The following is a 27,723-nucleotide window of genomic DNA, read 5'->3' as shown; positions in this document are numbered from 1 at the left end:
GGACATCCACCTATACAGTCTAAGCCTTTATCCCCTGCATATATATCACTATTAGGGGGAGATACTACTATTGCTTCCTATATACAGGAATTACAGCACAAACTGCATGAACTCCATGAATCTGGAGCTGCAGTACAAGCTGGACTACTAGACTTTTCACTTCATGACTTGAACCCAGGAGACAAGGTGTATATTCAGAATTTCCAGCATACTGGAGCAACTCGATCTTCCTGGGATGGGCCATTCCAAATATTGTTAACTACTCCAACTTTTATAAAGATTGGAGAGAAGGACTCTTGGATTCATTGCTCACATGTAAAGAGAGCATCTTCTGTTGAGACTGATTGACTGTATCCTATCACATGCATTGGAGATACTAATCCATTGACAAGTGGATGCTGTTTTTTGAGAACACAATGCATTCTTGAATTTTTTTCTTTTCCCCTTATTTTTACTTTTATTTTTGATTATAATATTTGATTTTTCCCCTTTTTTCTCATTTCTTGTACTAAAGGTACATACAATTAATATTATTTTTTCTGCAGTAATATAAGTTATATATATATATATATGTATATATATACTTGCTATAATATCAATGCATACCCAAAAGCTTTAAACTGTGGGAATCTGCCATTTATTGATAAAATGTTATGGGACTGTGATTAATGTTTGTGTCTGATTCTAGGAAATGGGATAAAAACAAGGAGCACAGACTTAACCTGAATAGTGCCAAAAAGAGCACACAGGTAAAAAACTAGAGTGAGACTTGAGGATGCGATGCTTGACATATGTTAAGTTGTAGGACTTCCTTGTATCTACATTCTTTGTGAAATACTCAGAAAAGTGCCAAAGTTTGACTATCATCCTGGCTCCCTATATCCCTGAGAATGACAAAAAATCAGACCAGGGAATGACATTTCCCTATCAAAATAAAATTCTAGTTCTTTTTCTTCTTATAGTATGACAACTTCCTGTAGTCTTGGCTGCAAATGGGTAAGTGAAATATTACTGCATTCTGTCTTACAGACTTGTGGGATAGAAATTACTTTAAATTTGACCTATCAAGGGCCTATTATGAACTTATTCTTGCTTACTCAACATTTTATATACATAGATTTTGGTATTTTTATTCTGATTTAGAATTTTTTTCCTTTCTACCAAAAGTTTAACTTTCTTCCATTTTTTTCTTTATATTTTTGTTTTTTTTTTCACTTCTTTTGATAATTGACTCATAAACCCCCATAACTCAACCATGCATCCTGAGCTGAACTGAATGTATCTTAACACCCACTTCAGGGTGGGATTGTATTTTAATAAAAATTCAAGATTTTGAATTTTTGTTCAAGAAAAGATCTTCAAGGAAAGAAGCTTGCTAACTCCTAAATCCAGAGAATGAACTGTTGCAGAAAGATGCCAGAAAACCTACACTACATCAAGAAGATCCAGAATGAATTTTGGGTGTGGTTGATTGAACTGAAGTTTGATTGAACATTTATTTGAATGTATAGTCTTATGCCAAAAGGGGACTGCCCTCTAATTGGTTTTTGTCAATGTGCCCAGCAAAGATTGGTTTTGCTGTCTGTCTTTCTTCTATTTCCTTCTTCTATCTAACTATTGTAATTTCCTCTTAGAAGGTGAAATGATGTATGAACGTGCAGTTAGTAAATTTGGATGTGCAGGATGATTATGTTTATATTTTGCATCACTTCCTCTCTTGGGGCTCTTTCGGTGGAGAGGTGGCTCTGGTTGGCAGCGTGCTGAGTGTTTCAGCATCTTGGCATGGCGGCAGCTATCGTCTGGTTTGGTGGTGAGTTTTCCTTGATACTATACTGGGAGAAGCTGAGTAGCCTAGTTCAGGTGAGGGATCTTAACTGAGCTCTCTCGGAGTTTAGACTGATTTCTTTCTCCTTTACCTTCCAGACACTATCCTCTTAGAAAGCCTCTAATCTTCTTCAAAGACCTCATGGCGGAAGTCTTTGAATTTCCCCTGGCACAGGCCATGCGGGAGAAATCCTATACCCTCCTCTCTCTTCTCCTTAATTTCTTCCCTCTATATTAATTAAAATCACCATAAATTTCCAACTGACTTGGATATTTTATCTGGGATTTTCTCTGGCGACCAAAACTAATTTAGATTTAAGTCACAACCCTAAAATTATCCTTACAGTGCCCATACATTCAGCATCTCTCCTTGTCCACTTCACATCGATGTCTGATAACTGCGTGTAGTGTTGCTCTGTGGTGTTGTGTTTTTGTGACATTTTCATAAAAGTTTTAATCTATTTCAAGTCCTATGCCACCCAAAAATTCTTCTGGCAGTGAACCCAAGCACCAGAGGAAGATGTTGATCATCAAAGAATTAATAAAACAAATATAAAGTTGCTACTTTGCAGATTTTGACCTATTGTGGGAGTTTCTGGAATGTAACTCTTGCAATAGGTGAGGGATCACTGCATGGAATGATTGTCTAGAACCATCCCCGTTCCCCACCTCTCTGGTATTCTTGAGTCTATTCACCTTTTCAGTCTGCTGTTGCATCATGTTCTCAGCAGTGCTAAGGTTTTTTTGTATGGGAATCTCTCTGCAGTGGATGATATTGCATCTTATCTTTGATACTCTACTTTTCAGCAACAGTTTCCTTATCCTACTCATCATTGAAGCACTATGCCCCAGATATCAGGAATTATCTGCCACTTAAAATTCTTATACCTATTAACCTAAATAAAAAGTCTGAAAATTCATTCTGTGACATCTTGCACTGTTCTCATTAATTTCTTTGACATCTTCTACAAGCCATTCAAAGGACATTGGAATAAGCTTATTTGGAAAACAATGTTTTGACTTTCTTTATGTAGCTTCCTAACTCATTAATCAGGAACAAAGTGACGTATTATTATTACTATTATCCACTCCTAGTCAGGTATCCTTTGGTTTTCATCTCTAAAATAGTTCCAAGTTAGGTAATTTGAAATAAAGGTTTGTAAAAGGTGGTGCCATGGTATAGGTAGTTTTTGTCTATTCTTCTGTGGCTAAGCATTTTAAAATACTTTCCCCCTATGGAGAAAGAAATTATCTTTGTTTTAGAGAGGGTGCTAAGAAAGTGCAAGCTTGCCTTAGTAGAATGGTAGGTATGGTTGAATGCTGACCAGCAAACCTAGGAGTCATCTTGGTCATGGCATTTTTGGCTTTTGTTACTATTCAGGGTGTGGAAGAGAGAAATTGAGAATGATTTACAGGGGACTGATACTTGTGTGACAAACAACAGTTAGCGTATTGTTGAATAATTGTCCAAATCTGTCCTCTACCATTTTTTCTTGCTCTTAACTCAGCTTACCTTTTCTTCTTCCTGTTGAATCTTCTCAGTAGCACTGAGTTTTCTTATAGGCGAGTCCCACTATAATGGGTAATGTTGTATGTTATGCTGGTGATTCTGTCTTGTGTTTTTCATTCTCTCTTTCCTTCTCCTCCTCCTCATGGAAGAAGAAAATTCCAGAAACCAGGAATTACTTGCCCCCTAACTGCTTACAATGAAGTTCTGAGCAAAAGTCTGAGACTTTCTAAAATGAAATTTGTATTTGACATGCTCTCATCAATTCCTTTGATGTCTTCTAGATATATTTGCTAGGAATGTTGGAGTGATTTCAATTGGAAAACTCAGTGTTTTACCTCCCCTTTTTCTAACTTCCTTATTTGCACAGTAGTGGCAATGGCAGGTAGTCTCCTTCATTGCACTATCACCAATTTGTTCTTTGGTTTTCAGCTGTGAAACAACCAAGCAACCATGCAGTTAGCCAGTCTCAAAGAAGAGCTTGGAAAAGGCAGTGACAGTGTTGGTACTCAATGGCTTTTATATTCATGTTTTTTACATATATATCTATATCTATCCCTTTTACACTGTGGGATTTATGGGTGCAGTGCCTGTGAGATAGGAAATCTATGTAAAAATTTTTTGGCCTTCCAATTGTATTGGAGAAAGAGCCTTAATTTATTTTTTTTTCTGTTATGGGGTCTTTACAGTACCTTATATGCATTTATGAGTTACTAAACTCTTAAGATAATATCAACAATTCTAGGTTTTGTATGTTGTCTGCTGGCTTTCATTTTCTTTTCACAAACTTTAAAAAATTATATTTTATAACTGTAATTAAAAGAAAATATGTTAATATTATATAACACTACAAATATTTTATTATGCATTTCTGAGTTTTTATATTTCTTCTTTGTTATCTGCTGGACTTGGTGTGTTGTCTGTGGCCTCAGCAAAAAGCTATAAAATTCCCATTTAATTTCTTAAACCAGTCAGTGTATATGTTGAAACTGTGATAGAGAAAGTCTTGATGGGCCATCCCTCTCTCTCTCTTTCATGGTTAAAGAGGTGACCTTTCCTTCACTGAGTTTAACCTGAAAAGTAATTTGTAAGAAAGATAGTTCTGTTTGGATCAGGACCAGCAAGACTAGAAGTGAGATTGATCATAGGATTTTAATCTTTAGTTATTTATGGGCAAGTGATAGCTCCTTGAAAGAGGATGGGTGATTAGATTACAGTATTTGTCTAGAATTTCCTCCTTCTGCATCCCTCTGGTGTTCTTGAGTTTGTTCAACTTTTCTGCCTGCTGTTGCATCATCTTTTCAGCAGCAGTAAATTTTCTTGTAGGTGAATCTCTCTGCACTGGATGATATTGTGATGGAGGATTTTATTCTTAAAGACTCTACTTTTTAGCAATATATTCAATATTTCCTTACCCTAATCGCCATTAAAGAACTATGTCCCATTAAAGACATCAGGAATTGTCACCTAAAATGCATATACCAATCACCATGACTAAAAGTCTGACAGGTCATCTTGTGATATTTGGTTTTGTTCTCTTTAATCTTTTTGACATTTTTTACAAGTCTGCAAAGTACATTGGAATAAATTTGTTTGAAAAACAATGTTTTGGCTCCCATTTTGTAATATCCTCATTCACCGAGTAGGAACAAAGTAAGGTAACTTCCTGATATCCACTCCCACCCAGTTGTCTGCTGGTTTTCAGCTCTAAAATAATCAAGCAACCACCAATTTAGGTAATCTTAAACAAGAGTTTGTAAAAGGTGGTGCAATTTTCCAAGTGTACTCCAATTTTGTGGCTGAACATTTTCAAACACTCTTACCACACAGAGAAAGAAGTGCCTTTTGTTCCAGAGAATGTGCCCAGAAAGTGAAACCTTGCTTTTGTAGGTGTGTAGGTAGCCTAGGAGGGTACTTGGTTTTAAGATTTAGGCTTTAGTTACTTCCTGGAGAGTAATACTTCTGTGACAAAGGGTAGATAGCCATGTTATAGAATAATTATCCAGATCTGCCCTTCTGCCCTTTCGTTCTGGTCCTCTTATGTCTGTTCACCTTTTCTTTCTTCTGTTGGATCTTCTCAGCAGCACTGAGTTTTCTTTTAGTTGGGTCCCATTGTAATGGATAATATTGCAAGTTATGATGGAGATTCCAGCTCTCTTTGTGTGGCTCACTCAGCCTGTCCTTTTCCTCCTCTTCATTGATGAAGAAATCCTCAGAAATCAGGAATTACCTGCCCCTAAAGTGCTCACATTGAAGCCTAAGCAACATTTTCAGAATTACCCATGCAAAATTTTGGTATGTTTTCATCAATTTCTTTGACCTCTTCTAAAAGATCTTGACAAGAATATTGTAGTTCATTTTTTTGGAAAACTTAGTGTTTTGACTTCTTTTTTCCTAACTTCCCCACTCTCCCAGTAGTAGCAAATGCAGGTTGTATTCCACTGCCACCCGCTTTTTTGGTTTTCAACTCTAAAAATCCAAGCAACCAACCAATACCAAAGAAGACCTTAGAAAAACTGGTGCCAAAGTATAGGTGGTTTTAGCCTCTTATTTTAACATTATATATTTTCAAAAACCCTCCTTTTAACTGGAAAAAGAAGTCACTTTTGCCTCATTGTGTGTGACATGAAAGTGAACCTTGGCTTTGGCAGGAGCATAGGAATGGTTATATGGTGACCAGAAAGGGTAGGAATGTGGCTAGTCATGTAAGAGAAGATTTGTGATTTTGAAAAGAGAAGCAGACAGATCTGAAAATCTGGAGGATTCTGCTGGAGTGCAGGATGGGCAGGAAGGAGACAGAACTTTCTAAAGGAGAGGAGGAAGTCCTCTAAAGGAGGAACCTTACCAGGGAAGTTGGGCCTGGGTGGATCTCCAACCCAGCACTCTCTGTGAATCCTGACCCAAACACTCCAAGAAGATAACCAAATGAATAAGACTTCAGCTAGAAGCTGTTCACAAGAAAAGGAGTTCCTCCAAACCCCTTAAAGTCCTGAACTTTGTGACATTTGCCAGAGGAGCCAAGAAGTCAGGGCTTCTTCACATCTGACCCTAAAGGGGTTAGTTTAGCCAAGCCTGATCTACCAGACTTTTGGGGGGGAAGGGTGTCAATCAGTTAGGGACCCCTTGCTCCCTCTTCCCTTTGTCTCATTCCCAAACTCATCTGTCCTACCCTTTGTCTTGTTCCTTCAGAATAAACCATTTTCGTAAGATCAAATGACTGACTCCATCATCATTGGAGGGAAATTTGAAGTTGAAGGGAGGGAAGAGGCCTTTCTCTCCCCAGGGGAAAGAGGTTAATTGTATCAAACCTAGTCAGCCAAGATTTCTGAGAGAATAAAAGTTAAGGTCCTGAAGGTAGCCATAGTGGGGTTTGTCAGGGAGAGCTGAGAAGGAAGACAATCCATCCTCTCTATCTTTACTTGACTTCACAACATCTTCCTCCTTACTCTGATCCTGCCTTAATAAGAGAAGATTCTATTTCCCTTTTCTTATATTACAGTGGCACCCCAGTGGTCAAAAATTCCATCTCTAACTGTCAATGACTGACAGTTGGAACTGACTGGGCAGGATAGTCATCTTGGGGGGGGGGTAGGACCTTTAAAGTGAATACATAGGATCAAGGTAGACATCTTGATTCTTATAAAGAAGAACAACAAAACAACAACTAAAAGGGGATAGCCATAGTTGAAAGACAACATGATTCAAAAGATATTCTGGACAGTTTTAGTGGAAGTCATCTTATGTTACTGGTGGTACTGTTCCATTTATGGTACCATCACAGCCGTGATATATAATACAGTAGGGGAAGCAACACAGGAGGATGGGAATTTGACCATCTGGCCAGAAGAGTATGGGAATTTTGATTTTGCCAGACCACTTAATATGACCTACTTAAAAAAGGCTAGAGAAGATTTTCTGGAGGTGATAAAGTCGTTCTGTGCAAGACCAAATGCATGGGGAAAATTTGACAAATTAAAACAAGGGCAGAACGAATGGAAGCCATTTTAGGTTACAATCAAGATTCCCAGGAAGCAATTTCCCACATTGGAAGGCAATTTTTGAAGGTATGTTCCCAGAATTTAAGAAAAATTTTCAAGCATTAGTGTCCACAATTTGAATCCCTATCCCTTTCAGATCTTAGGGACTCTGTCACATACCTATATGATACCCAGGTAGAACAAGAAAAGGAAGAGCTAAGACAGAAATTGCGAGACTAGAGAAACCTTAAGACAAAAAGAAATAGAGGAGGTAAAAAACCTGGCCACCATTAGAACCTTCCCACGCCAGAACACACAATACCAAGACACAATATCAACCAAGGGGGCAAAGAGACAACAGGAGTGCTTCCTTTGTCAGAAAGTGGCACATATAGTGTTGTCATTCCCAATGAAATCCAAATATGAGCAAGGCTACAATTGGGGTTTAAACTACCAGTACCAGGGTGCACAGAATTGAGGGTAAAGCAATTATGGGAAACAACATACAACCAGTGAGTCAAAGAACAAATGCTGTGACCACTGCAAATACAAGGAAGAGACTCCTGATCTTAAAACCATGCAGGCCTTTATAAATCAGGGGGCAAACCCCTGATCCTCAGAGGTTTTGGTTAAAGGATCCCCAAGATACTTGGCATGAAGCCAAGTCTCAGCTACATTTAGTGCACAGGGGGTGCAAGGGAGGAAAAATGGTTGATGGAACCATAGGGAGGAAAAGAAAACAAGTGATGGTGGGAGAATTGAAATTCATGGAGAGTGTGGGAGGAAACAAGAATGCTAAGCAGAGGGAAATACAAGAGATGGGGAGAGAATTACAAATTGACATAGCAGACATGAGAAACAAAGTATTTGATTCACATAGGGGCATAAAAATAAGCAATGGGAAAAACAGAGAGCAAATCAAGAAATAGTTAGAAAATTTCTTAGCATGTAAATATGGAGTGGGAGTAGAGAACAAAAAGAATTATAGCAAATCCTTCACTAAAAAATAACACCATGCAACGCTCATAGGGAAAATTACATTGATTCTCAAAAACCAAAAGACAAAGTAGCAAACAAAAGCAGTAAAACAATCCAAGCAGAATTCAAAATTACAAACCCCACCATAAACCCATGGGCTACAGAGCAGGTGCATACAGTAACATTCAAAGGACAAGAGAAGCTATAGAAAAAGCAAATGGATCAACTTTAAATCCAAACAGAGAAAGACTTCTACTGGCATCCAAAAATTAATGACCCTGAACCATCTAGAAACACACATGAAAAGAGTTCTGGGGAAGGGATTAGCACAAATCAAAATCTATTCCAAGATGACAAGCTAGCCCTTGAACTAGAGAATTCAAAACACCCTGGAAAGATGGTTAAGGGAGAATAGAACAGGGAGTTAGCAGGCAAGCACTCTAAGTAGCTCTGAGCTTTAAAATTCCAACATTCTAAATTCAGGGGGTTGCTCTGACCCATTTGCCTCAGCCTGCCAGCAGGTTGCTGACCAAGGTCCTGAAGTTTCTCGCTTTAGTCAGATGAAGACCAAGAACCTTATGAGTGGATTGAACTTGGGAAACAAGACCACAATGCTTTGAAAGACAGAGAAACAGATTGGCATAGTAAACCCTTGAATTCAGAACAAATGATCCTGTGTGAAGAGTTAGTTCAAGACATGAAAGACACAAAAACATTGGATGAAATGATAGCTACCTTGGGAATTAATGATAGTCAAAGACCTTATGAACAGATCAAGTTGGGGAAGGAAACAGTGTATTAGAATTAAAAAAAAATTGCAACTTTGTCAGAGCTTGCATTACAGAGCTACAAACAAAATTATACAGTTGAAAGAAAACAAACTAATGAGGAAATAAATACAGTGATGCTCCTATCTCATCTTCCGTTTTCTAACTTAGAGCTCCTCACAAGCCAAGATACAGTACCTAGTGAGGGCACTACATACCTTGACTGGTGCAAGTTTTTTGGAGAAACATATAGGAAGGAAGTTTACAATGATCCAGAGTGGGACTAGTCAAGAGATCTAAAACTCAATCTATGAAGAAATTTTAAATAAAAGAAAGTAGACAGGGAACAACACTGGAAAGTGATCTAACTCAAATTCTATAGCTGAACAGACCCAAAGAACACTGTTTACTAGGATGGTATACTACCAAAATGACTCTTCACTCCTTTCACAATCTTTCTCTTCAGAGCAAGTCACAAAAGTTCTAAGAGACCCAAAGAAGATCAGAGAAGCCTATGCCAGAAACTGCAACCCCAGAGTCCATGTTAACAAACCTTGGCTGCCAAGATTAAAACAGTTTCATAGATCCCCAATGAATCAACTGCTTTTCAGACATAGAGAATGTCAGTACAGGTGAAGAGACTATACCTATAAATTCAAATCACCATCACTGATATTTCATCATACTAAAGCAACAAGTCAAAAGTGACCAGTAAAGGATAGGAATGATTACTTGCCTCCTCATTCCCCAAGCAATAAACCCAAACAAGATGAAAGATGCCATTGGAGCACCTTACCCAAATATGCTTCATCACATGGTACCATGGTTCTGTGAACTTTAGATTACTACACCCTACTTAGTCAAACAAAACAGGAATGTCTACACCCATACTTAAGGATTAAGTATTTAGGAGGATGGCCTATGACAGACATGTACTAGCAAATGACAAATCAGAAACAACTGACAGACCCCTGGGCTGTCCTAAGTCAAGCTTAGGCTACCATTGGTACATGTAAGATGCAGCAAAGTGATGTAAAAACCGTCTATATATTTCGCGTTACTTCCTCTCTCCAGCCTCTTTGGTGGCGGAAAGGTGGCTGGTGGAGTGTGCTGAGCTTTTCGGCATCTTGGACAGCGGCTGCTATTGTCTGGGTTTAGTGGTGAGTTTTCCTTGACACCATACTGGAGGAAGCTGAGTAGCCTAGTTCAGGTGAGGCATCTTTACTGAGCTCTATCAGAGTTTAGGCTGATTCTTTCTCCTTTACCTTTCGAACATTATCCTCTTAAAAAGCCACTAATCTTCAGAGACCTTGTGGTGGAGGACTTTGAACTCCCCCTGGCACAGGCCAGGTGGGAGAAATGCTACACCCTTTCCCTCTCCCTTCTCCTTAACTCCTTTCCTCTATATTAATTAAACCACCATAAATTTCCAAACTGACTTAGACATTTTATTTGGGATATTCCCTGGCGACAAAAAATTTATTTAGATTAGGTCACAACCCTAAAATTATCCTTACAGTTCTGAGGATCAAAGGAAGTCAACCACATATATAGGTCTGAACCAGGAAAGGGTTGTCAACTAAGGAAAATCATAACAGTTCAATACCATCAAAGAATTCTAGAACTTGCATAGAAAAAAGAAAGGTCTAGGATATTTGGTTAGGGAAAAGAAAAAGCCAAGTCCAGGCAAAGATCAAAAAGAGATATACTGTCCTCAGTCCTTAACATTTCTGCCAGTGCAATGCCTAAGAAGACTCTTTGCTAGCTGAAAACTTCCAAATTCCAACCTAGCATCCCTGCAATCACCTCCAAGAGTCCAAGAGGCACTTGCACATCCATCCAGGGGAAAACAGAGAAAAGCTGCAACATATCATCAGCATCCCTTATCCTCCATCCAATAGAGAATCTTCCCAGGGGGAGGAAGGGAGGGATGGCACCCCACTGAGATACTGGCCAGTAACCAAATATACATAAGAATGAGGGATCTGCAAGAATACTGCTTGTAGCTACAAGGGCATACACTGAGTAAAATCATATGAAAGCAACATCTATCCCCAGACTGCTAATTGAAACAGAGAAGGAGAAGCCCTATCCTTGTTGCTGAAAGAAAGCATTACATACTGCTTCCCAAGAGGAGAGCAAAAGCCATCCTCAAGAACCAGTGCTAAGGGAAATCAGATATTACCCACTATTGCCAGGAAAAGAGAAAAAGACACAAATTTAATACCATGCTTCTCACATTAAATACCACTTTGCCCAAATTGCCATGGAAGAAAATAGTACAGAAATTGCTCCAGAGCAAAATGCATGCACAAACTGCCCCAGACACAACCAATAATGTCCAAACAGTTCCAGATGAAACTGATATAGAGATTGCCCCAGATATCATTCAAAAAGCTCAAACTCTGAGAGAAAATGCACAAGAAGGAGACACACAAAGCATAGAAAGCCCCATAGAAAGTGATAATGAAATTTAATAAGGCAGAATTCAGACAGAATGGCATCCATCTAACTCTCCATCTCAACCCTCTACAAACTGAAATCAAAACATAAAAAGACCACAGCATACATTCATACACCTAAAGCAAACCAGATCAACTTCATAAACTTTCACTAGCACTCACCCAATCAGAATTATTCTTACACACATGCACTCAATGGCAATTATTCTTACACACATGCACGATCCTGTGAGATCCCATAAAGAGACAGAAGAAATTCTACAAGCAAGCTGAGACAACAGACAAGATGGGTCAGTGAAAAGGCGAAGACATTCGGACCTGAGAAAGCTTCCAGAAAACACCAGAGACTGCAAAGGACATACAGGACACAGGAAAGGAACTGTTAGCCAAGGACTATAGGGAGGGAAAAGAACTTCCATAAAATATGTCATGTAAGATGAGTTGCCGTACAACTTAACATCACACTAAGGGAAATGCACACACATCCTGCATAAGAAGAAGGAAATAGACTCAACAGGCAACATGTGAAGAGGAGACACTGGCAGGGACATGAGTATATAAATCCAACAGTACATACCTAGAACACAGACACAATGACAAACTGATTTAGGGACTATATTGTGGATAAGAACAGTCCATGAGAAAAATATACATTCTCTAAATGAGATTCTGGCAGGATTCAAACAAGGAGAAAAAAATAACTTTCTGTCTGGTTGACTCTAAAGCAGAACTCATGTATATATATATATGTATATATATATATATATATATATAATATGTATGTATCATGTAATAATTGTACAGGAAATATACATGCACATAATGTAAGGTACTAACAGACTAATAGACTAACTTAGCATAGGAAGGAATTAACAGATCTAACCCTTAAAAGACAGGGACAGAGAATAGTTAGGGTGGAAAAGGGAAGTTATATAATCTAGATAGTTAGCTAGGGGAAAGAATGAATCAAACTTAAAACGTGTAAAATTGTATATAGTTATACAGCAGTGATAGTTAAAATTTTAAACAAGCATTAGATATATAAAGAGTAGAAAATTTCGTGTTAATCAGAAATACCATAGTATATAGTCATTAGAGAGTTATGTGGAAGAGGCATGAAGGAAGAGAGAATTTCATGCATGCAAGGCAGAGATTAAAGGACCTCAGCTGTCAATCAAGAAAGAACATTCCAAATGGAATGTTCCCAGGAGAGTCAGTTGGAGCTGGCCAGGGGATGAACTGAGAGATCTGGGAAGCTTCAGGCAGAGTGGTGGAGAAGAAGCTGAGATCTCTAGCTCTGAACTATTTCTCTTGGCTTTAGAGAGAGGGGAGGCAAGAAGGTTTTGTGTGGCTGATGGTGGTAGTTGAACCAGAAGAACTGATTGTATATTTGAGATTTGATTTGAAGGAAGAAGAGAAAGAAGATTAAATAGTTGTCCTCCATCTCTCTGACAGACACTTGTGCCACAGTTGTGACAGGACTGATATTTCTCAAAATCCTCCTAACCCTCCTTATAGACTAGGGATAACCCTATCCCTCTCACCTCAATCTCCATCTTGTCATTCCCAACAAACCCCCCTACTTGAGAAAGGAAGAGAAAGGAGTTTTTCCTCATAAATCTCATAGTCCACTTAGGGGGGAGAGGTGAAGCCAAAGGTTTCTGAAGAGGGTGGTGAAGGGTGGTATTGAGGGAGGAGGAGGGTATTAGTACTAGAAATATTCTCAACAGTATCCTGGGAGGTGAAGGGTGGAGGATAGGAAATGTTTTGACCTATTAGCTATCAGTAGTGATCAATAGGCAACTCCAGAGTATCCCCTCTAGTAGTATCCCCTTTCTACCTCTCAGAAGTGCCTCTATCTCCATTACAACTAGGCACTTACAGGTTTCCCCTAGTATCTCTCTAGTTAAGCCAGAGTATATCATTTACTATAACCAGAAATATTCTCCATAGATTATCCATTTAATACAATTATAAACTTTGTTGCATATTGTTATAGATATTGCAAAATCCCTCCCAATCTGAAATTGTTATTGTATCAAACCTTTATACCCCCCCCCCCCTCAACCTAAAATCACTTTCCCCCAAACCCAGATCTTAGCATAGGAAGATAAGACAGATTTAAGAATAAGGACATAGATAAGGTTAGGATTTTTTATTTTGGGAGGGAGTATAAAGGGGATAGCTTGAAGAATATACAGAATAATATATCAATAGAAATAAGGTAAGTAAGACATATATGAGTGTCAAGTTGACAATGACTTGATAGACAAAAGGAGGATTTGTAAGAGAAGATTTGTGATTTTGAAAAGAGAAGCAGACGGACCTGAAAAGCTGGAGGATTCTGCTGGAGTGCAGGATGGGCAGGAAGGAGACAGAACTTTCTAAAGGAGAGGAGGAAGTGAGCTGATCTGATCAGTTGGAGAGGACTTCTCTCTGGGAACCTTACCAGGGAAGTTGGGCCTGGGTGGATCTCCAACTCAGCACTCTCTGTGAATCCTGACCCAAACACTCCAAGAAGATAATCAAATGAATAGGACTTCAGGTAGAAGCTGTTCACAAGAGAAGGAGTTCCTCCAAATCCCTTAAAGTCCTGAACTTTGTAACATTTGCTAGAGGAGCCAAGAAGTCAGGGCTTCCTCACATCTGACCCCAAAGGGGTCAGGTTAGCCTGATCTGCCAGACTTTTGGGGGGGGAAGGGTGTCAATCAGTTAGGGCCCCCTTGCTCCCTCTTCCCTTTGTCTCATTCCCAAACTCATCTGTCCTACCCTTTGTCTTGTTCCTTCAGAATAAACCATTCTAGAAAGATCAAGTGACTGACTCCATCATCATTGGAGGGAAACTTGAAGGGAGGGAAGTGGCCCTTCTCTCCCCAGGGGGAAAGAGGTTAATTGTATCAAACCTAGTCAGCCAAGATCTCTGAGGGAATAGAGGTCAAGGTCCTGAAGGTAGCCATAGCGGGGTTTGTCAGGGAGAGCTGAGAGGGAAGACAATCCACCCTCTCTCTTTCTACTTGACTTCACAACATCTTCCTCCTCACTCTGATCCTACCTTAGTAAGGGACGACTTCCCTTATATTACAGTCATAAGATTTTAGTTTGGAAAACTAAGTGTGTTGATTCTCTTTTTTCTAACTTCCTCACTCATCCAGTAGAGACAAATGTAGGTAGCCTCTTGCACTGCACTGGCATCCACTTCTTTGGTTTTCAGCTCTAAAAAGTACCCAGTAACCAACTAGTTAGGGAACCCTCAAAGAAGGGCTTGGAATAAATGGTGCCAAGAAATAGGATGCTGGGAAGCTCTTATTTTCATATTATATATTTACCAACACTCTCTCTTCCTGGAGAAAGAAGTGACTTTTGCCTCTAGAGTGACAAGAAAGTGAACTCTGTCTTTGGCAGGAGTATAGGTATTGTTAGTGCCCAGGAAGGATGGGAATGTATTTAGTCATAGGATTTTAGTGTTTAGTTATTTATGGGCAACTGATACCTCTGCAAAAAGATAGTTTACTAGATTACAAAGAAGTCATCTAAAACTCTCCCTTTTCTCCATCTCTTTGGTACTTTTGTATTTGCTCACCTTTTCTGCCTGCTATTGCATCTTCTCAGTGGCAGAGTTTTCTTGTAGGTGAATGCATTTAGAGGTTGATAGCCTGTCTATTCTTTGAGACTGAGCTTTTCATTCTCAGATTCAATCAATTTGCCTTCCTTATTCTCATTGAAGAACTAAGCCCCAAACAATAGGAATTATCTACCACCTAAAATGTTTATACTTATCACCCTGATCCAGTGTCTGACTGTTTAACCTGCAACACCTTGGTTTGTTCTCATTAATATCTTTAATATCTACAAAGTCTTGCAAAGTACATTGAGATAATCTTGGTTGAAAAACTTAATGTTTTGGCTACTTTTTTGGGGTAAATTCTTCATTCACTTTGTTCCAAGGCAGAATAACAGTAAAGGCGAGGCAATCAGAGTTAAATGACTTGCTCAATGTCCTACAGCTGAGAAGCACTTGAGGCAAGATTTGCATCCAGGAACTCCTATCTCCACACCTGGCTCTCTAATCTACTGAGCCAGCTAGCTTCCCCTTGAAAACTCTGTTTTCAGAAATGTTCTCTGCTAGAATAAGTAAACTTTGCCTCAATGAGTGTGAAAAAAATTGATTTGCTAAATAAGAAAATGACTGAACAGACTTGTCTTCTGGTGCTTTTGGGTTTGCCAAAGTCATTTTGTCCAAAGTTTTCTTGATTAAGCCATTAGGCATCTTTGTATCAGCAGAAAGGAAACCCAACTATGATTATACTTGACTTTCTTTTCTCACTGGTCCAACCCCCACCCTCACCCCTATTCCCCAAACAAAAGCAAAGGAACAGTTGTTTTTCTGTCCATCCATTGCAATGGTCAAGAGATAGTACTTGTAAAACCTATTGTTGTGGGAGCTCATGGACCTTGATTCTAGAAATTAATGTTGAAAAAGTCAAAACTCTGTGATGCCTAACTTGAAATGGTTCTTCCTAAATTAGAATTATTTGGTCTTCTGTCCAGAGAAATCTTTATTTTCTGGAGAAGGGACAGAATATGAATTCAAGGGACATGAGGGAATCACTAAAAATTCTAGAATTCATGCTAAGAACTTGAGAAACCAGAAGACTGGGAAATGCCAATGTGAGAATGAAATTCTAAAAAGATACGAGGTGTAAGAGAACACAGACACAGGAAGACAACAGAGAAATCACTGAGGAATCTGTTAGTGGTGTACCCGTATTCTACAGAGACCAGAGACACCATAATTCATTTTCTTTCCATAATGGAGTGAGATCTCTTCTGTGAAACTTGGCAACTTGATGAATGATTTCTCAGCATTTAATTCTTTGCTATGCTCACCTCTTTTTCCTTTCGCTCTATCTCCTTCTCAGCAGCCTCAAGCTTGTTAGTAGCTGACTCCAATTGTATTGTACAACATCTTAGGGCATCTCGGAGAATCTCATTCTCATCCTTTAGGTTATCCACTTCATCTTCCTCCTAATCCCACATTGATCAAATGAGAGAAAATATGAAAATGCAATGCAAGTCTTACAGCATCTATTAAAATATCCTGTTAACTAGCAGTTATGTATGAGAAAAGTATAGTTTCTGCTACCTTTTAAAACAATTCCATCCTTCCTCCTATGACATCTTGGTCATTTTCTATTTTCATTCATCCCCCTGTAATGCCTTAAAAAATCTCCTTGTGGGCAAGGAAACTGGCAAAATTAGTTGGAAAAAATGATTTTGGTATTCTACTTCCTCTCCTTGTCACCCATTGGAAATTAGGGAATGGAATCATCTGTTTTCCAATCTAGACTATTTCTTCTTTGTTAACCATGTTCTAAAACAACCAGGACCTAATCAATGTAGTCTGACTTTAGGTGGGAAAGGCCATTTTGGTAGTTTGTTACTAAATCATTCAATCAATATTAAAGTCCTCTTTATCTGAAGAAATAAATTGTGAGTCTTTGTGTGAGTCAATGGATATAAAAGTGAAATCTTGAATTGATAGGTGAGTAATTAGGACTGAATGCTTTCCAGCAAGTCTAGGAGTGATCTTGGTTATAGAATTTTAGCCTTTAGATATTTAATGACAGTGCGTTCTCTATGACAAAGGATATGTAGCTTGAATGACAGAATGATTGCCCAAAGCTATCCTCCTTATCTTCCATTCCATTGCTCTTGTGTATAAGCACACTTTCTGCTTGGTGTGGAGTCTTCTCAGAAGCACTGAGTTTTTTTTTATAGGTTAGCCCCATTGCATTGGATATTCTTGCATCTTCTCCTCGAGGTTCTGTTTCTCATTCTCTGATTCATTCAATCTCTCTTCCTCCTACACATCATTAATTTTCCTGCCTTCTAAAATGCTCCCACCTAATGCCCTCAGCCACAGTCTCACACTTCAGCATATGATAATTTGTTCTGTTCTCATCAATGTCATTGGCCTCTTCTATAAAATCTTGCTAAGAATATTTGAATGAGTTTGGTTGGAAAACAGTGTTTTTATTTATTTATTTTTTTTGCAACTTCCTTTCTGACTGAATTGGAACAAAGTTAGGAAGATCCTAGAATTTATTCCCATGAATTTTCTGTTTGTTTTTCATTTCTAAAATAATCAACCTTCTTGTTAGGCACTGAAATAAGTTTGTAAAAGGTGATGTCACCAAAAGGTGGTTTGGGGTTCCTTTTTTGAGGCTCTATATTGTTAAGACCTCTCACTACATGGTTTTTGAAGTGATCATTGCTTTAGCAAGTGTTCTGAGAAAGTGAAACCTTGGTTGCATTGTATGCTTACTAGGAAGACTAGAGATCTTCTTGATCATAGGATTTCAGGCTCTGACATATGGGGAAGTGATACTACTTTGAAAAAGGATGGATGGCCAGATTACAGAATGATTGTCTAGAACTAATCCCACCCCCACTCTGATACTCTTGGTTCTTCTCACTTTTTCTGTCAGCGGTTACATCATCATTTCAGTGACACTGAGCTTTCTTGTAGGTGAATCTGTCTGCAATGGATAATATTGCATTTAATCTTTGAGATTCTATTTCTCATCTTCAGATTCATTCAATTGGTACTCTTCCAATTCATCATGAAAGAATTAAATGCAATATATCAGGAATTACATGCCACCTCAATGGTCTATACCTGATTATTCATCTTGTGATATGGTGGTCTGTTCTCATTAATCCCTTTGTTGTTTTGTACAAACTCTTGCAAAGGCCATTGGAAGAGGCTTGATTGGAAAACTGAATGTTTTGACTTCCTTTTTGTAACTTCCTCACTCACTAAGTAGGAACCAAGTTAGATTCCTTACTGTTGTTATTCATTCCCACCCAGTGTCCTTTGGCTTTCAGTTCTAAAGTAACCAAGCGATCTGCATTAAGAGTTTATAAAAGGGATTGCCCTGGTCCAGATGGATTTGCCTACTCCTTTTTTTGGCCAAGCATTTTAAAACACTCTCTCTGACCTGGAGAAATAAATTATCTTTGTTACAGAGTATGACAAGAAAGTGAAACCTTGCTTTAGTAGGAGGGTATGTAGGGTTGAATGCTGACTACTAAGTAGGTTTTGTTCCTACTACTATCACTACACAGAGTGATATTTCTGTGATAAGAATGGGTAGTCACATTGCAGAATAATTTTCCAGATTTGCCCTCATTCTTCACCATTTTGTTGCTGTTAGTTCTGTTTACCTCTTCTTCTTCTTCTTCTTGCATCTTTATAGCAGCACTGAATTTTCTTGTAGGGGAGTCCCAATGCAATGGATGATGTTGTGTGTAATGTTGGACTCTGCATCTTCTTGTGTTTTTCACTTAGGCTTTCCTTCTTCTCCTCCTCATGGAAGATGAAATTCCCATGAATCAAGTATTTCCTGACACAAACTACTGACACCTCAGCCCTAAACAAGAGTCCTAGCCTTCCTCACATGACATTTTTGTGAGATATGTTCTCATCATTTTTCTTTGACTTCTTCCATAAACTCTTTAAAAAAAAAACCCTTACCTTCTCTCTTAGAATAAATACTAGGTATTGGTTCTAAGGCAGAAGAGTGGTAAGAACTAGGCAATGGGGGTTAAGTGACTTGCCCAGGGTCACACAGCTAGGAAGTGTCTGAGGTCATATTTGAACCCAGAACCTGACTCTCAAGCCACTGAGGCACCCAGCTGCCCCCCCCCCCTTCCATAAACTCTTGAGAGGAATTTGGAATGAGTTTGTTGGGGAAATTTAGTATTTTATCTCCTTTTTTCCCCTAACTTCTTCCGTCATGCTGTAGTGTCAGTGGAAGGTAGTCTCTTATACTGCACTGTCAGCAATTTGTTCTTTGGTTTTTAGTTCTGAAACAACCAAGCAACAATACAGTTAATCAGTCTCAAGGAAGATCTTGGAAAAGGCAATGACAGTGCTGGGGCTTCATGGCTTTCATATTTATGTATTTATATACATATATAGATTTACTTTTCACATTGTGGAATGTAAGGATGCAATGTTTGTGAGGTGGGAAATCTGTGTAAAAATTTTAGTCTTTCCAATTATACCAGGGAAGAAGCTTTAGTTTTTTCTTTTCTTTTATAATATCTTATACTTCCTATGCATGGAGTTACTAAACTATTTAAGATATATCATCTGCTGACTTTCATGTTCTTTTTATAAGCTTTAACTTTTAAATTATTTTAATTTAAGGAGTTTTATATACCACTTGTATTAAAAGATGAAATATATTGATATTATAAAATAGTACATATATTTTATTATGTGTTTCTTAGTTTCTAAACTTCTTCTTTGTCATCCACTGGTTTCATGTGTTGTTTGTTGCCTCAAAAAAAATGTGTAAAATGTCAATTTAGTTTCTTATGCTAGCCAGTGATATGTTGAAACCATAATAAAATCATGATGTGACCTGATGCTCCCTTCCTGGGGAAAAAAAGTAACCTTTGCTTCATTAAGTTTGACTTCAAAAGTAATATTAACTTTGGTAGGAGAATAACTATGGTTGGATCATGTCTAGCAAGGCTAGGAATGAGATTGTCCATATTTTAGTCTTTAATATTTATGAGCAAGTGATAGTTCTTTGAAACAAGATGCATGACCAAATTATAGAATGCTTATCTTGAACTTGTTATCAGAAAATCAATCGATAAAAATTTCATCAATGCTTAGAGTATGGTTTTTAGAAATATAGCAGTTTGATTTTATAGTAAGAATTTAGTCCTGGGCAAAAGTCTACATATATTACTATATTAAAAATGTAGTTCCAGGATAATACCTGGGTTACAACTTAAAGTGTGTGTAGTGTGTGTATGGTAGAATGATCATATGGGTGTTATATTAGTCACAAGTGTTTTATCCTATTAACCTTTATTATGTTATCATATTGTTATCGATTAATATTAGTTCTAAGTGTGATTTCTGTATTCAAAAGTGTTCTCTGTGCAATCTAGATCACACAGGATCCATAAATCATCCAGAGGCCAAATAAAACCACAACTCCATAAAGAAGCAGAAAAGACAAGAAGGGAGCAGCTTTGGCACTGGAAAGGAACAAAAATATTTCCATTACACTGGAAATATTGGGGACCTCCTGCAGTGGGAAGGATAGGGAGAAATAGGAAACTATGAAAATGTGGGTGTTTTACAATTGAGGTATCAGATTTTGAACTGGAAGGACACCCATAAACCTGGCCATATGATTTCTCTGTCACAATAAAATCAGATCTTTACCCAGAAGCATCTCCCAGTATCCCATTTTTAAAAATTGTCCCCCTTCTGCACTTCTCTAGAATTCTTTAAATTAAAACTTAAAATTTTAAGACTTAAAATTTTTTAAAATCCTTACCTTCCATCTTGGAATCAATACTGTGTATTGGTTCCAAGGCAGAAGAGTGGTAAGGGCTAGGCAATGGGGGTTAAGTGACTTGCCCAGGGTCACACAGCTGGGAAGTATCTGAGGCCAGATTTAAATCCAGAACCTCCCATCTCTAGGCCTGGCTCTCAATCCACTGAGCCACCCAGCTGCCCCTACTTCTTCAGTATTCTTCAGTCTGTTCACCTTTTCTGCCTGTGGTTGCATCAATCTTCTCAGAAGCACTGAGCTTTCTTGTACATGAATCTCTCTGCAATGGATGATATCTTATCCTCAAGACTCTGCTTTTCATCCACATATTCAGTCAATGTTTACTTATTCTACTTGTCAATTAAGAATTATGGCCCAGATATCAGGAAATCCTTGTTACCTAAAATGCTTATACCTATTCATTGTGACTGAAAGTTCAACATGTCATCTTGTGACATCTTCTTTTGTTCTCATGAATCTCTTTGATATCTACAAATATCTTCCAAAACACAATGGGATAAGTGTGTTTGGAAAACTAAAATATTTAGGCCTCTTTTTTGTAACTTCCTCATTTATTCAGTAGGGACAATGGAGGGTAGCCTCTTGCACTGCACTGCCACCCATTTGGTCTTTGGTTATCAGCTCTAAAGCAACCAATCAATGAAGCAGCTAGTTTCAAAGAAGAACTTGGAAAAGAAGATGACACAGTATTGGTGCTTCACAGGTCTCCTTTTCAAGATGACAATTTTAAATCATTCTTCCTTCCTTGGGAAAAAGTAACCTTTTTGTCAATGAATGTGAAATGTAAGTGATTCTTGGCTGTGGTAGGAGAATAGTTGGATGGTGACTGTCCAGGAAGGTTAGGAGTGAGATTGATAATAGGACTTTAGTCTTTGGTGACTTATGGATGAGTGATAAAAAATGTGATAAAGGATGGCTAACTTTATTACAGAGTGATTTTTCAGAGCTGTCACATTCCCCCAACATTGTGGTGCTCTTGAGACTGCTCAACATTGCTGCCTGCTCTTGTATCATCTTTTGAGCAGCAATAAACTTTCTTGAAGGTGAGTCTCTCTGTACTGCATAGAATTGCTTCTTATCCCAGGTACCTTTGTTCTAGTACTGGGCCCATTTCACTTTGCCTTTCTCAAACTCATTATTGAAGAGCTAAATCAACAGATCAGAAATTACATGTCCCCTAAGATAATGATCTTAGGTATAATGAATTATACCTAATTATACCTAATTCCCTGAACTATAGTCCCAAAATTCATCCTATAACTTCTTGGTCTTTTCTCATATCTCTTTGATCTTGTCTATAACTTCTTACAAAGGAAGTTAAGGTGAGTTTTGTTGGAAAACTTACTGCTTTGACTTCCTTTTTACTAATTTCCTCACTCATATAGTAGGAACAAGAGTAGTACCAATTCCTGTCAACTCTAAAGCTATCAATCTTCTAGTTTAGCCAAATTCAGGTCGGATGTAGGTAATAGTTCTCCCAGGGTTCAGGTGGTTTAGAGATTTTATGAAATCCATCATTTTCTTAAACCTTTAGCTCCTGTATTAGAATCATTGCTGAGTTTTGTTTCAAGGCAGAACAGCAGTAAGGGTAGGTAGCTGAAGTTAAATTTCTTGCCCAGTGTCAAATAGCTGGAAAGTGCGTGAGGCCAGATTTGAACCCAGGAACTCTTGTCATCACACCTGACTTTCGATCCACTGTGCCAGTTAGCTGCCCCTTGAAATCTATATTTTCTTAAATTGTTCTCTACTGGGAGGAACAAATTAACTTTGCCTCAATGAATGTAAAAAAAGTGATTAGCTAAATAAGAAAATGATTGTACAGATCTGTCTTCTGGTGCTTCGGAGTTTGCCAAAGCCATTTTGCCCAAAGTTTTGTTGATTAAGCCATTAGGCATCTTTGTATCAGCAGGAAGGAAACCTAACCATGCTTATAGTTGGCTTTCTTTCTTCAGCAGGTCAGCACCAGCCACCCACACATGCAGAGTATCAGTTGTCTTTCAATGCTGTAATTTTTTTCCATCCATTGTAATGGCCAAAATTTTGGATTTGGAAAAGCTATTATCATGGAAGTTCATGGACCTTGACTCTAGAAATTAGTGTTGAGAAACTCAAAACTGGATGATGTCTAACTATCTAATCCAAATTGGTCTTCCTAAAATGAAACTTTTTGCTCTTCCATCCAGAGAAATCTTTACTTTCTGGAGAAGGGACAGAATATGGATTCAGGGGACATGAGGGAGTTACTAAAAAGCCCAGAATTCAGGCTAAGAACTTAAGAAGTCAGAATACAGAGAAATGGCAATATGAGTGTAAAATTTTAAAAAGATAAAAATTGTAAGGGAACAGAGATACTGGAAGCCAACAGAGAAGTCCTTGAGAAATCTGTTAGTGATGCATCTGTGCTTTACAGAGACCAGAGACACCATAATTCATTTTCTTTCCATAATGGAGTGAGATCTCTTCTGTGAAACTTGGCAACTTGATGAATGATTTCTCAGCATTTAATTCTTTGCTATGCTCACCTCTTTTTCCTTTCGCTCTATCTCCTTCTCAGCAGCCTCAAGCTTGTTAGTAGCTGACTCCAATTGTATTGTACAACATCTTAGGGCATCTCGGAGAATCTCATTCTCATCCTTTAGGTTATCTACTTCATCTTTCTCCTAATCCCACATTGATCAAATGAGAGAAAATATGAAAATGCAATGCAAGTCTTACAGCATCTAGTAAAATATCCTATTAACTAGTAGTGTTATGTATGTGAAAAGCATAGTTTCTGCTACCATTTAAAACTATCCTTCCTCCTATGATATTTTGGCCATTCTCTATTTTCATTTACTCCCTTTTAATTCCTCTAAAAATCTCCTTTCAGGCAAAGAACACTGAGGCAAATTTAGTTCATTATATGACATCTCATCCTGTCCTCATTATTGTCTTTAACTTCTACAAACTCTTGCTAGGAACAATTCAGTGAGCCTGGTTGGAAAACTTAATGTTTTAATGTCCTTTTTTGCTACTTCCTTTCTAATTAAGTAGGAAGTTTTTTAGAATTTACTCCCACCAATTTTAGGTTTTATTTTCAGCTCTAAAATAATGAAACAACCACCTAACTTAGGCAATTTAAAATAAACATTTGTAAAAGGTGATGCTATGGTCCTTGTGTTTTGGGGTTCCTTATTGGGGGTTTTGTTTTTTAAACTCTCCTCCCACATGGGGAAAGAAATGATCATTGCATCAAAGAATATGCCAAGAAAATGAAACTTTATTTTGGCAGGAATGTAGATAGCATTGTATGCTCATCAGGAAGCCTAGGGATCTTCTTGGCCATAGGATTTTAGGCTTTGAAATATGGGGAAGTGATATCACTTTTAAACCAAATGGGCAACCAGATTACAGAGTGATTGTCTAGAACTATCCCCAATCCATCTCTGATGCTTTTGGTTCTGTTCACTTTTTCTGCCTGCTGTTGTATCATCTCAGTGGCACTGAACTTTCTTGTAGGTGAATTCCTCCACAATAGATAATATTGCATTTTATCCTTGAGATTCTGTTTATCATTTTCAGACTCATTCAATTTATATTCTTCCAATTCATCATTGAATTGATTTGATTCCAATTCCAAGAATTGATTCCATTATATTAGGAATTACATGCTACCTTAATAGTTTAAACCCATCACCCTAATAGAATGTCTGATTGTTCATCATGTGACATGTTGGTCTTATTAATTTTTTTGCCATCTTCTACAAAGTCTTGCAAAAGCCATCGGATTAAGATTGCTTGGAAAACTTAATATTTGACCTCCTTTATGTAATTTCCTTACTCATTGAGTAGGAACAAAGTTAGGTTGCTTCCTGTTATCAACTCCCATTGTTTTTGGTTTTTAGGTCCAAAATAACCAAGTAACCACCTAGTTAGGCAATCTGAAATAAGAGTTTGGAAAAGGTGGTGCCATTGTTAAGGTAGTTTGTGGTCCCTCTTTTCTGGCTTTACCATTCAAAAGACCCTCCCCAATCGGTAGAAAGATAGGACCTTTTTCCCAAAGGGTGTTCACAAGGAAATGAAATCTTGTTTAGGTAGCATGGGCTAGTATGTTTGGATGTTGACCAGTGAGCATGGTCATAGGATTTTTGGCTTTAGTTACTTCCTGGGGAGTGATATTTTAGTGATAAAAAATGGATAGGCAAATTATAAATTATTTATCCATACATGTCCTCTTTTTCTAGTTTTTTGGTTCCTCTTGGTTCTGCTTACCTTTCTTGCTTCCTGTTGGATCTTCTCAGCAGCACTGAGTGTTCTTGTAGTCAAGTCCCACTGTAATATATAATGTTGCATGTTATGCTGGAGACTGTCATTCATTTTGTAGTTCACTCAGTCTGCCCTCCTCCTTTCCATGGAGGAAGAAAGTCTCAGAAATCAGAAATGACCTGTTCCCAATCTACTCACATAATATTGGTGTTCCCAGGTGCCTGCCCATTGAATATAGCTCCCTCCCCCCAAATCCTTCCCCCATGCCAGTTAGAATTAATTATGTCACTTTATGGGCTGATTGGTAATCATAACATCATGATGTCTTATTTAATAGCAGTTTGGATGAAAAGAACAAGTTTATGACCCTGAAGTGACAACCAAGTAGCCAGTAAAGGAGTTATGTATGTCACAATTTATTGGTTTCCTCTGAAGGATCGTAAGCCTTTAGATGGTGGGATGGTGATCTCTCATGAGGTGAGGTTTAAGGTATTCCCAGTGTTGGTGATATGCTAGCAAGATAAAGGTTTGTAGATCTTGTGACCATGGGTGCATGCATTCAGCAGCACTGAGTTTTCTTGTAGGTAAATCCCACTGTAATGGATAATGTTGCATGTTATGCTAGAGACTCTTTCTCTTATTGTATTTTCCACTTAGTCTTTCCTTCTCTTCCTCCTCATGGAGGACAAAAGACCCAGAAAACAAGAATTACCAGTGCCCACACTAAACAAGAGTTCTAGACTTCCTCAAATGACATTTTTGGGTGACATGCTTTCATCAACTCCATTGACCTCTTCTATAAACTTTTGCTAGGAATGCCTGGAGAGAGTTTGGTTGGAAAATTTAGTGTTTTGCTTCTCTTTTTTCTAACTTCCTCATACATGACTTAGAGTCAGTGTCAGATGGTCTATTTTCATTTCTGAAACAACCAAGCAACCAATCAATTAGCCAGTCTCAAAGAAGAGCTTGGAAAAGGCAGTGATGCAGTATTGGGGCTTCATGACTTTTACTTCCATGTTTTATACTTAGTTCTCTCTCTTTATATATATATTCATATGAATACTTATCCATTCCACATAGGATACAGAAGGGAAATACTTAGGAGATGTGAAAAATCTGTGTAAAAAATTTGGCCCTTTAATTATATTAGAGAAGAAATATTAATTTTATGTTCTTTTATGGGATATTTACAGTACCTTATGTGCATTTATGAGGTATTAAACTATTCAAGATATATCTACATTTCTAGGCTTTTGTGTTCCTTTTACAAACTTTAACTTTTTTATTAATTTAACTTTAAACAATTTAATGTAGATTAAATTATAATTCTCATATTAAAAGATAAAATATGCTGATATTATATAATACTATATACATATATATTTTATTATGTATTTATGAGTTTCTAAACTTCTTTATCATCTGCTGGGCTTGGTGTATTGTCTGTGGTCTCAGCAGAAATGCATAAAATTCCCATTTAATTTCCTTTGCTGGCCTTTGATATGATGAAACCATGATAAAGTCATGATGTGACATTACTCTCTCTTCCTGGGGGAAAAAAATTACATTTGCTTCATTGAGTTTGACTTGAAGGGTAATCTTTACTTTGGTAAGGAGATAACTATTTGATCATGATCAGTAATACTAGAAGTGAGGTTGGTCATAAGATTTTAGTCTAGTTATTCATGGGCCAGTGATAAGTCCTTGAAACTGAATGGATGATCAGATTAGAGAATGATTGTTTAGAACTTTCTCCCTTCTTCACCACTCTTGTGTTCTGGTCTGTCTATCTTTTCTGCCTGTTGTTGCATCATCTTCTCAGCAGTAATGAGCTTTTTGGTAGGTGAATCTCTCTGCAATGGATGATATTGCATATTATATTTGAGACTACTTTATAGCCACAGATTCAGTCAATATCTCCTTACCCTTCTCATCATTGAAGAACTATACCCCACACATCAAGAATTATCTGACTTGTAAAAATGTTAATACTTTTTACCCTTATTAAAAGTCTGACAGTTCATCCTATGACATCTTTCTCTCTTTCCATTAATCTCTTTGACATTTTCTACAAGTCTTACAAAGAACACTGAAATAAACTTGGAAAACTCAGTGTTTTGACTTCCTTTTTGTAACTTCCCTACTCACTGAGTTTGTAAAATGTGGTGACATTATTTTTTTGTGGCTGAACATTTTCAAACACTCTCCCCTATGGAGAAAGAAGTGGCCTTTGCTTTAAAGAATATGCCCAGAAAGTAAAACCTTGCTTTTGTAGGAATGTAGGAATGGTCTGATGCTGACCAGCAAGCCTAGGAGTGAGCTTGATTATAGGATTCAGGCTTTTGTTACTTCCTGAGAATTTAAACGTCTGTGATAAAGGATTTATAGTCACATGATAGAATAATTGTCCAGATCTGTTCACCTTTCCTACAATTCTGATCCTCTTAGGCTTTTCTACCTTTTTTCCCTCTTGTTGAATTTCCTCAGCAGGACTGAGGTTTCTTGTAGTTGAGTTCCACTGTAATGGATAATATTGCATTTTATGCTGGAGACTCTAGCTCTTATTAAATGGTTCAC

General features: G+C 37.8%; 1 protein-coding gene across 50 annotated transcripts in view; it reads right to left on the bottom strand.

The window, feature by feature from the left end:
• PMFBP1 (polyamine modulated factor 1 binding protein 1) overlaps window positions 1-27,723 on the bottom strand; it is a 484,787-nt gene that overhangs the window by 100,219 nt on the left and 356,845 nt on the right. For all 50 annotated transcript variants that reach the window (XM_056823979.1, XM_056823945.1, XM_056824098.1 and 47 more), the window contains 3 exons: window positions 25,153-25,212; window positions 23,424-23,561; window positions 16,403-16,540 (listed from right to left, as the gene is read on the bottom strand). In XM_056823979.1, the coding sequence (XP_056679957.1) occupies window positions 16,403-16,540; window positions 23,424-23,561; window positions 25,153-25,212 (336 nt within the window). The remainder of the gene's footprint in view (window positions 1-16,402; window positions 16,541-23,423; window positions 23,562-25,152; window positions 25,213-27,723) is intronic.

Source organism: Monodelphis domestica, chromosome 1, assembly GCF_027887165.1.
Source record: "Monodelphis domestica isolate mMonDom1 chromosome 1, mMonDom1.pri, whole genome shotgun sequence".
In the NCBI taxonomy this organism is placed as follows: Eukaryota; Metazoa; Chordata; class Mammalia; order Didelphimorphia; family Didelphidae; genus Monodelphis; species Monodelphis domestica.
The sequence above is the reverse complement of the archived record's forward strand: the minus strand, read 5'-3'. Positions and strand labels throughout refer to the sequence as shown.